The sequence below is a fragment of the Sphaerodactylus townsendi genome, linkage group LG10, assembly GCF_021028975.2.
Source record: "Sphaerodactylus townsendi isolate TG3544 linkage group LG10, MPM_Stown_v2.3, whole genome shotgun sequence".
Lineage (NCBI taxonomy): Eukaryota > Metazoa > Chordata > Lepidosauria > Squamata > Sphaerodactylidae > Sphaerodactylus > Sphaerodactylus townsendi.
In genome coordinates this window covers 41,152,620-41,163,040 of record NC_059434.1, presented here as the reverse complement: position 1 = coordinate 41,163,040, position 10,421 = coordinate 41,152,620, and the positions used below count along the sequence as shown (strand labels likewise).

At 43.7% G+C, this 10,421-nt stretch overlaps 1 protein-coding gene and 1 pseudogene across 1 annotated transcript in view; both read left to right on the top strand.

The window, feature by feature from the left end:
• The first annotated feature begins 2,799 nt into the window (after nucleotides 1-2,799).
• The window catches only part of TMA16 (translation machinery associated 16 homolog), a 38,339-nt gene continuing 30,717 nt past the window's right edge, over nucleotides 2,800-10,421 (top strand). The window contains exon 1 of the mRNA XM_048509818.1: nucleotides 2,800-2,951. Coding sequence (XP_048365775.1) covers nucleotides 2,949-2,951 — 3 coding nt within the window. The 5' untranslated portion in view covers nucleotides 2,800-2,948. The remainder of the gene's footprint in view (nucleotides 2,952-10,421) is intronic.
• LOC125440159 lies at nucleotides 8,250-8,553 on the top strand (annotated as a pseudogene).

Genomic DNA, 10,421 nt, shown 5'->3' with positions numbered 1-10,421 from the left:
CTTAGGATATAAAACGAGGACTGTATATAAAAGTTATAAAAGTACTGAAAGTGAAATTCAGGCTGGGATCTTCTGACCATAAGCTTTAGGAACATTCATCAAAGGAACGCATTAAAATCTGCTAATTGGTGATTATTAACTTGTGCATCAGCAAAACTTAATTTCCATTACTGTTAGTAATTGTTCCATTTTTGATAAGGCTAAAAGTTTAACCTGATACTGACATTATTTTATCTTTGCTTATTTGCACAGCTTTCCACACAGGATGCTTACAAAGAGGTCTTAAAATCATGGCTTGAAACGTTTTCCCTCTCTTCCCTTTTTGTTTTTAAAAAGATGTAGCGTAGGAAAAGTTCAGGAGAACTTGAAAAGTTTGCACACTCACATTATTATGTATTCAGGGCTGTTAGGAAAACTTGTTCACCTCTACATCTCTCAATTTATTTACATCAAAATAGGATGGCTGTATCTGTATCTTTTAACTAATCCTAATCAGAGAAGAGCCTTCACACTTGCTCGCTTTAATGTCTTCCCCACTGCTTTATTACCTGGTAGATTTAACAACTTAGAAATGAGAAAAAGGGTGTGCTCTTGTAATGAACAACGAATTGAAACATTGATACATCAATTGTTCTACTGCCCTAAGTCTGCAAATATTAGATTATAATATTCTAATATGTTTTCTCTGATACCTAATGAAATGGATGCTTCACGCAGACTCCTTTTCTAGCTGGACAATTCTGATCTCACAACTTGTGAAAAGGTAGCAATTTTTTTGTTGGAAGTGATGTATAACCAATATACATTTATGCTATATATTTTGTATTTGTATACTGCTTTTATTATAATTTTTGTATCTTTGATATGATTTTATTATTTTTGTTTTATGCCAAATAAAGGCTAAAGAAATAAAATTATTATGTGTTGTTTTAGTTAGTCCTAATGAAATGATATGATGTTTGCTTTGAAAAACCTCTTCTATTTGGGGAGGCTCTCCTTAAATATTTTGCTGTGATCAATTTCATGGTAAGGTTAATCAAAAACATCTAAACATCTAAAATTTTAAAATATTTGTATTTATAGTGGAGGGGAAGGCTGTAAATAAAGTAAAATATAAATAAATGTTTTAAAAAGCCATTCTTTCTTACTACAGTTCAGATCTACTTAGGAACAACCTATATTCTGTCTCACCAAATGAAAAAAACAACATCTGTACCTTCATTTGCCACATGTTGGAACGTCTTTGTTTTAGAATGCTCCGTTTGGGTCCTAGTGCTATAACAGAACTATAACTGCAATGGTCAACAAAATTACAAGGATGATGCTGTAAAATACAAAAATATTCGGCAGAATTTTCCAAAAAGCACTTGGAGTTATTTTTTTTTCTGAATAGTTGTTTATAGACAGAATCATTCCAGGGTGCATGTTCATGCAGCTACTGGCAGTAGGCTTGCCAATAATGAGCTGGATAAATGCCTGGAGATTTTTAGGGGTTGAATATGGAATTTGGGAGGCAGCTCAGCCGGTATACCATAGAGTTCACCTTTCAAAGCTAGCATTTTCTCCAGGGCAACTGATCTCTGTTGCCTGGAGATCAGCTGTAATATCCGAAGCTCGCCAGGTTCCACCTAGAGGTTGGCAACCCTCCTGAAGCCACATATAATGTGAACCGCATCCAGCCGCACCTTTTGGGATATGTTTTTGCCTTTTCCTAAATGGAAAAAGAATTCATTTATAACACTTGCAACTCGTTATAAATATTCTGTGCGGCATCCACAAAAGCTATATCAATGAATATATAATAGGAAATATAATGTGAATAGGGTATCATTGGGGTATTCTAACACAGTTTGTATACATCCCTTTACAAATTAAAAGGGTTGCGTGCATCACTACTGCTTTTTATAACAATGCAGTGGCGAAGCGCGAACGGGGAAATCCGGGGCGGTTTGTCCCGGGTGCACCCCTGCCAGGTCACGTGCCCCCCCCCAAATGCCCCCCACGCACAGGCAGGGAAATCCCTCTGCCCCAGGCTCCATAGGGCAGAGGGGGAAAGGAACTGGCGCCCTGCTTGGTGCCACAGGATCTCAGGCGATGGGAGCCCGGGGCACGGAACAGGGAAACCCCACTGCACCACAGGGAAGGCGGCCTCCTCCTCCATAGGGCAGAGGGGGAAGTGGAAATGGCGCCCCGCTTGGTGCCGCTGCTGGTGCCAAGTGGAAAACTCCCTCTGCCCCACAGAGGAGGCGGCTGCCTCCTCTATAGGGCAGAGGGGGGAATGGAAATGATGCCCCGCTTGGTGCCGCCGACGGCGCCAAACGGGAACCCCGATCTGCCCCACGGAGGCGGCCGACTCCTCCGTAGGGCAGAGGGGGGAAAGGAAATGGCGCACCGCCTGGTGCCGCCGACGGCGCCAAGCGGGAACCCCGCTCTGCCCCATGGAGGCGGCCGCCTCCTTCGTAGGGCAGAGAGGGGAATGGAAATGGCGCCCCGCTTGGTGGCGCGGATGGCGCCCAGCGGGAACCCTCCTCTGTCCCGGGCGCAGCTTTGCCCAGGTACGCCTCTGTAACAATGCAATAAAACAAGGCGACAGCTTAAACCAAAAAGTTTCCTCCGTATTATCCTCTACTGGAAAAGTAAAATTCGATGTATTTTCGGAATGGATCTTCTTGAACTTTGATGCGCCGTAGGAACCAGCGCCGAATTCAGCCGGCTCAACGCACATGGACTTCACTTTCTGAATCCAGCCTGGTGGCTGTGATAAATGATTCCTTTTCAATACTTCCTATTGGCTGGAGGAGGCGGAACTGAGTATTCGCCAGTTGCGGTGTCTAGTCGGGCGGTGTTCGGTGACGGACCGCTTCCCTTTTTTTTTTTGCTTTGGGGCTCGGAGACGCGTGTCACGAGTCACATGTGAGGATCGTTCGGCGGTTTTCACTTCAGTGACCATGGTGCGTTTGAGGACGAGGAGTAGTGGGACGGAGGGAGGGAGGGAGGCGATCCACTCACTAGGAAGAGCACGGCGCCAAGCGGGAACCCCCCTCTGTTTTGAAGGTGTCAGGTTCGTGGAGAGAGGCTGGGGTTGAAACTGCACCTGAACTGGAAAGAGGTATCACTGCTTTAGATTCAGACGTGCAGGAAATAAAAGGGAACAGCGTGTACATCTTGGAATGGTAGCTATAGCAGAGGGGTTTTGCTTTCCTTCCCCCACAACAAAACTTACACTTTCCTTGGGCACTTTGATGATCTCACCATCTTGATTGAACTGCTGTGCCTTATGCCGAGTTGAATGGGAAGGTAGAGAGTAAAGCCCTTCCCTTCACTCCCCCTACACAAGGGTTGTTTGAGGTTCAACGTTGTGGGGAGATACAACCATACATGTGGCGCGGTATTCTGGAAATTAAAAATGTTATAGTTACATATCATAGCTATATCTTATATTAATAGTTATATCTTATTTGTATCAGTGTGTTTGATGGGTGGTGTAGAGTGCATAAATAGTATGTGGCTTTTTTGATTGATAGTAATTATAGCTCCAGGCTTGCCTGAATTCATCAGATCTCAAAAGCTAAGCGTTTGAATGGGTTGATGTTGTGGCCAGCAATGGCAAGCTATGTCCCAATGTCTCTTGCCTTGAGCACCCTACAGAGTGGTCATGAGTCAGCTGTGACTTGACAGCACAAAAAACTCCAAACAAACATGGTGCCATGGAGTATGTATTGGTTTAGATTATGCACTTACTCCATTTCTTCTTAAGTGATTTTTGGTCTGCTTAGTCTGTCCAGGATAAAGATGACTGGAGATTTGAATTCATCTACCATTTCCTGGACTGTCTTTGTTCTTGAATGCTCTGCTTGGGCCTAGTGCCTTGGGGACAGAACTAGGTAAGCAGTGGGATCCAGAAGAGTATTCTAGAACAAAGACAATCCAAGAAATGGCAGATGAATTCACAGATCTTCTGTCATCTTTATCCTGAACATATGATGATGATTTGTGTTTATTCTGTGCTATAGTAGTCCAGATTCTACAGAAATGGAAGATGCGTGTATTCTGCCTACTGTACTTTGCATAACAGTCTTGCTATAAATAGGGAAAGTAAGGAACACCAGAACTTCACTTTCTTAATGCTGGAAATCTTTACAATGGCACAAATTCTCAAGCTTTGAGGTTTCAGTGTGCTCAATCCACAATCAGACATATCTTTGAAACCTTGAAACCTCTTTACTTCTTTTAAGTTCTATGTATAAATGCTATGCAGAATTCAGTTAGGCCGTTTCCGCACGGGCAATGAATGGCGACCTGGAGACTGTAAAAACGGTGTCTCCAGGCCGCCATTCGCACGGGGGGCAACTGCAGCGCGCTCGCCTTCAGCGCCGCTCCCTCCGGCCACAAACCAGCTTCCCCAGAGCGCTTCCCAGCGCTCTTTTTGGGGAAACGCCGCCGTGAAGCCGCTGCCGAGCGAATGGCAGCGGCTTCACGCCGCCTCCCCCACCCGGCACTTACCTTGTCCCCAGGCCTCCGGCGCGTCGCCGAGGCTTGGGGACACGCCTTCCTGCCCTGCGCCGCTGGAGCAGGCGCGCAGGGCCAGGGGGGCGTGTCCCCAGGCCTCGGCGACGCGCCGGAGGCCCGGGGACATGCCGGGTCGGCTGGGCGCCGGCGCTCTGTGGTGCCGGCTGCCCGGCTGTTCCCAGGACCGTCCATGCGGACGGTCCTAGCGTCGTCGGGTCGGCGTCATAAACGCCGACCCGGCCGTTTCCGCCTTCGTGCGGAAATGGCCTTACAGAACAGAATAATACATGTTACCAATAAGAGGTAATTGGTCACAAAGTAGTTCAAGCTGTTGGGGAATGGGATAGCATCTAAAAGTTTAAATGGTGTTAGATTATTCTAGCACACAGTGGGGATATAAACTGTCTTGATGTATAAGCATGCCGGACCTCATTTACCATGATAGATTTGGTCCCCTATTCTAGTATGTGAATGGGGTCAAAAAATCTGTGTCTAGCGGTTTTTAGGGTTCTATTGTTTTTCTACTATAGAGAACAAAAGGTGATGTTAGTTGTCAGAACTGATATTTGGTGACAGAATTTACTTCCCCATGAAGGTTTGTGGCCTCCCCAGATAATCTCAATGTACAAGCAGACAATTCTTGACTCTCAGTTATAAACAATGTAAGAGTCATCACCAACCTTTTCAGTTACACCTGGAAACCAGTAAGAGGCTAGTGTAGTTGTAATAGGTATAATGTATTCAAACTGACCAACCTCTGTTAAAAACTGGGATGCTACATTTTGTTTATTCAAACATATTCAGAGTTCATTACAGAAATACCTCTGGACTTCATCAGTGCATGAATAAATTATCGCTATACCTTTCCAGGAAACTGTGTGGTTTAATATATCAGCTTAAGTTGGTAAAAGTCATGTCTCGTATACATGCTACCAACCTTAGAGGAGCAAAGTCAAGTCCAAAAGGACCTTCAAATTGCATATGTTGGTCTTCAAAGGGAGTTCATCTCTATAATTTCCAGTCTATCAGTTCACCTTTTATTTTTGAATTCTCTAAGAAATTCTAGAACAATGTTGAGACCGAACTTACCTTGCAGAAGTCATACTGATTGTTCTGCAGATCCCAGGAAAAGTTCTTCTACATGTGTAATAATTCTGTCTTTATTTAATCAATCTATTATAGAATCAACCTATTATAACCAACCTGCTTTAGAATCAGGTTAATAGGCCTATAACTTCCTAGATATCCTCTGGATCCTTTGTTAAAAATCAGTGGTACAATCTTTGTTTTCCAGTCATTTGGAAGGGCAATCTATTCTAGCAATGGTACATATTTTGCCTTGGAAATACACTGTTTTGTGAGTTGGAATTCCTTAAGAGCTTTTGGTTGTAAGCTATAAGGTCCAGGCAATTTGTTAAGTCTTTAATTTGTCTATTAGTCTTAGGACTTTATTTTTCATAATTGCTATTTGATTCAGTTTTTTCCAATATCTTTCATGCAAACAGCAACATCAGCACAACAGGCCCATATTTTTTAAATGAAAACATTGTAAGAATTCATGTTATTTCTGTTGGGAAAAAGCTTCAGTTAGCATGAAAACTTTTTCACATGATTTGTTGACAGAGAAGGACCAGGCTGCCCGCTGTATTGACATTACTACATATCTCCCCCCTCCCCCCTGTTTTGTAGTTGATGTCTTCTGGCAGTTTCACATAAAATCCCCATGTGCAAGGCAGCAGGGAGAAGGGAAAAATACCTGAGCACTACCTTTCAGACCCTGTCCTCGAGAAGAAAAGAGATACTTCTTTGAATGTTACTGAGAAATCCAGAAGAGTTAGTTCCCCTTGCCCATTATGCAGTAAAAACATAAGAAAAGTCCTGCTGGATCAGACCTGTGGTTCATCTAGTCCAGCATTTAGTCCAGCATAGAGGCCAAAGCCTCCCCCAGATGTTGCCTCCTGGCAATGTTACTCAGAGGTTTACTGCCCCTGAATGTGGAGGTCTCCTTTAGTCACTATAGCTAGTAGCCACTGGCCTCTATGAATCAATCTAATCCTCTTTTAAGACTGTCTGACTGGGGCTATCATTGCAACATTTGGCTGTTAATTCCACATTTTAATCATTGAGCAAATAAATATTTCCTTTTGGCCATCCTGAATCTACTCCCTATCAACTTCAGTGGATGCCCCCTCCGTACTTTGGGAGAGGGAGAGAAAGTTTTTGCTTTCCACCCTCGGTACTGTGCATAACTGTATAAACCTCTACCATGTCCCCGCTTAGTCATCTCTTTTCTAAACTGAAATGTCTCTTCAGCCATGCACATGAGGAAAGTTCTGTACTTTTCCAATATCTGCTGTATCCTTTTTGAGATACAGTGATCAGAACTGTGCCAAGTATTCCAAATGTGTCTGCACCATTGATCTATACAAAGGCCTTATAATATTGGCTGTCTTATTTTTGTTCCCTTTCCTAACAATTCCTAGCACAGAATCCTCCAGCATGGTGCATTTTGAGGAGGTCAGCATAGTAATACCTTCCTATATTGAGAGTCTCATGCTATTTTAAAAGCCCTGCAGAAAATATGTCTTTCAGCCAAAGTGATGAAAGTATTTCACAATATTGCTTTGAGATTTAATAGTTATAAAAAGGCTTCATTAATGAAGCGGCTGATGTTGGATGTATAAGTTTTGCCTTTGGCTGACTCTTCCCCTCAAACTGTTTTCTCCTCCTTTTTTCTAATTAAAACTTTTGCATATTATCCAGATAGCTACTGGGCGAAAAAGGATTATTTTATCATAATTCCAGGAATAATACGCTTTCACTGTTTCCAGATTCCCTTTTTGTACCATAGCCACTGTTTAGTATTATGTTTTTTTGTGGGTGGCAATTTTAATATTCGTATCTCTTTTCAGTAGAATAATTTTCCAACATTGAAATGAAAACTTGTCTATGCAATGTGGGGGGCCTTGCACCTGTAGCTTAATTTTTGGCCATGAACATCCAGATAAAATAAACAACTGCGTTACACTTCTTTGAAAAAGTTGTCACTTTTGTTGACCCCTCAGAGAGAGGGGGAAAAACCCCTCTCTTCTTAGTGACAGCTACTCTGATAATCTCCCCCTTCTCTTGTCCCAACTTGCTGCTTAGACACGAACATTTTAGGACAACTGTGCTCCCTTGAGTTAGAAATGCCATTTCTCAGATATTTTGACCACTGTGGATCATTGAAGTCATTTTTGGAAATTTTGCTAGTGTAGATAGATGCTGGGAGTCTTTTTGACTTCTTGCCAGGATTGAGTTAGGATAACTCTTGTAGACCCCATGAAGGTAATGTAGCCTTGGGTTTATAGCAATAGAATTATAGTAGCTAGGTTTTATTTATTTTTAATATACTAGGTTTTTCTTACATGAGGACTTGAGGCAGTTCACAAAAAATATAACAGTATAAAAGCAATAAATTATCAACAAGTTTCGCACAATCAGAAAACATGTTTACAGCAGCAGCAGAATAAAATCCATTTAGGGCCCAAACAAAATTTTGTCTCTGTGCTAAGCAGGAAGTCCGTTAATCTAGTCTGTTTTGCAAGTATATCCAGGTTTTAAAGTGACATTTCTTGTACATTTTAACCCAGAGTTCTGAAGGTGGATGATGAGGTATGGTACTTCTGGTGGCCATGGAGCATTGTGGTTGATTGTTGAAAATTTGTGCTTAGCGACTGAACAAGATAGACTGAGTTAATATGTCTCACACAATTTTGCTTGTTTAACCTACTAAACCGCCAAAAGGCAGGAGTTTTGCTGATTATGAATCTGTGAATGTGTGCATAGAAAAAGACTGTAAAATGTATGAACACCTGAATGGAATGAATCCCAACAGCCCTTCGGTCACTTATTATATTAGCCTGTTATTTGATTTCATTGATGATTTGGCTGATTTCAGCTGTCTTGTTTATTGCTCAGACATACCAGCCTTCCAATAAAGACTTGATAAAGGAGAAAATCTATGTCCTCTTCCATGGACAAGCTCAGCAAGCAAGCAAATAATAATACCACAGTGAAGTGTTGTGGGGTGGGTGGGTGGACACAGGTATATACAGTGTGCTGCAGTGAAAGTTTTGTGTAAGAGTTCTCCTATTCATTCTTGTTTGTCTGTATCTGAGGCTGTTTCCGCAAGGGCGGATAACAGCGCCCCAGGGACGCTAAAAACGCCGTCCCTGGGTGGCGTTCGCACAGCAGTGCCGTGCTGAGAAAGCTCAAGCAGCGTGAAGACGCCACTGTTGAACAGTGTTTTTCAACAGTGGCGTCTTCCACCCACTGCCGTGCAAACAGCAGCGGGTGGAAGGCGCCATCCCCCCCCCCCCGCCTTCCCTGAATGCCTTACCTTCTTCTCCTGACTTCCGGCGCGTTTGGAGAGGCCAGGGGACACCCACCGTGGCCTTCAACTCCAGAGCCATTGCTCAGGCCAGGGTTATGTGTCCCCTGGGCTCTGCGACGCGCTGGCAGCCAGGGGAAGAAGGGAAGGCATTCGGGGATGGCGCAGCATGTGTGAAGGCTGCGCTGTCGCCTATGCCTCTGCTGGGACTGTCTGTGTGAATGGTCCCGGGGGGCAGAATCGGCATTGTTTCTGCCGATGCTGCCCCGCTCAGCGCCTGTGCGGAAAGGGCCTGAGATTGAGTCCATTAGAAGTGCAAAAGACTTGGTCAATTTGAATTTTTTAAGTAAGAAAGGAATTTTTTTTGCAGACATTTAATTTTTTCTCTTTGGTTATGTAACAGTTTTGTTCAAGCCACAGTATTGTTCACATCTGCTTCATCACATTTGCTTTCCAGTGTCATCAGTTGGAGACAGTAAGTTGTAGAGAACAAAATAAATGATCTTTAGTTAAAAAAATAAAGACAGTCGGAGACCATTGGAATGAATAGACTTAGCCCCTTTCTGCACAGGCCAAATATCCCAGCAAGCAGCTGGGATACATGGCCTTGAAACTGTTGGCATGGCCCAGAGGCCCGCGGGACCAAAGTAGGTTGCCGCCACGGCTCCTCACAGGGCTGTGGCTGCCTCCCGCGCCTCACCTCCCTGGGGCCTGAGGACGCTCCCCCCCAGCCTGGCCAGCGTCGCAACTGTAGGGTTGGGGCAGCAAAGGAGATGGTGCAGCCGACATCAGCCTGGCTCCCCACTGGGGCTGTTTGCTCATCCTCGCCTCCATTCCAGGTTTTACAAAAAGAATTGCGGAAAGTGTGAGTCACGTAAAACCCAGCATGGGGGTTTTTCCCCAGGATTCACCCAGTTTAGGGGCAGGAACTGCGCAAAGTTCCCACCCAAACCGGTTACATCCCGTCCCCACCACGGGATATTTGGCCCATGTGGAAGGGGCCTTAGATTGGAGTAACTCTCTTTAGCATTGCACTGAAAGTCTTGGAATGTGGACCTTTCCAAAATTAGATTTCTCCCATCCTTCTTAATGATGGAAAAAGACATGCTCATGTGTATCAGTACATGGTCTTAAACGTCTTACGAACTATGCTTGCAGAATTGGTCATTAGCATGGGTTAGTAATTGCTGGACTTGTTTGGTAACATGGCCTAAGCATGATTACACTGCTGGGCTTGTTTGGTACAGTCCTAAGCATGGTTACACTATTCTAAGCCCATTGTTTTCAGCAGACAAAGAAGAGTGTAACTCTCCTCAGGACTGTCCTATGTGTACACTGAGTTTATATGCATTCTGTACCAGAAACCTCTGTTTAACCCAGGTATTACATTTATTAGTATTTGCGTTCTATCAGGGACATAACCAGTGACTTTTGAGGAATTAACAAGATCTGTCTTCACTTTAGTTTCTTTCAAGTCCTGCTTACAGTCTTCTGAGCTGTCTGAATCATGCAGCTTGGATGAAGGATAGTCTTTGAAAAT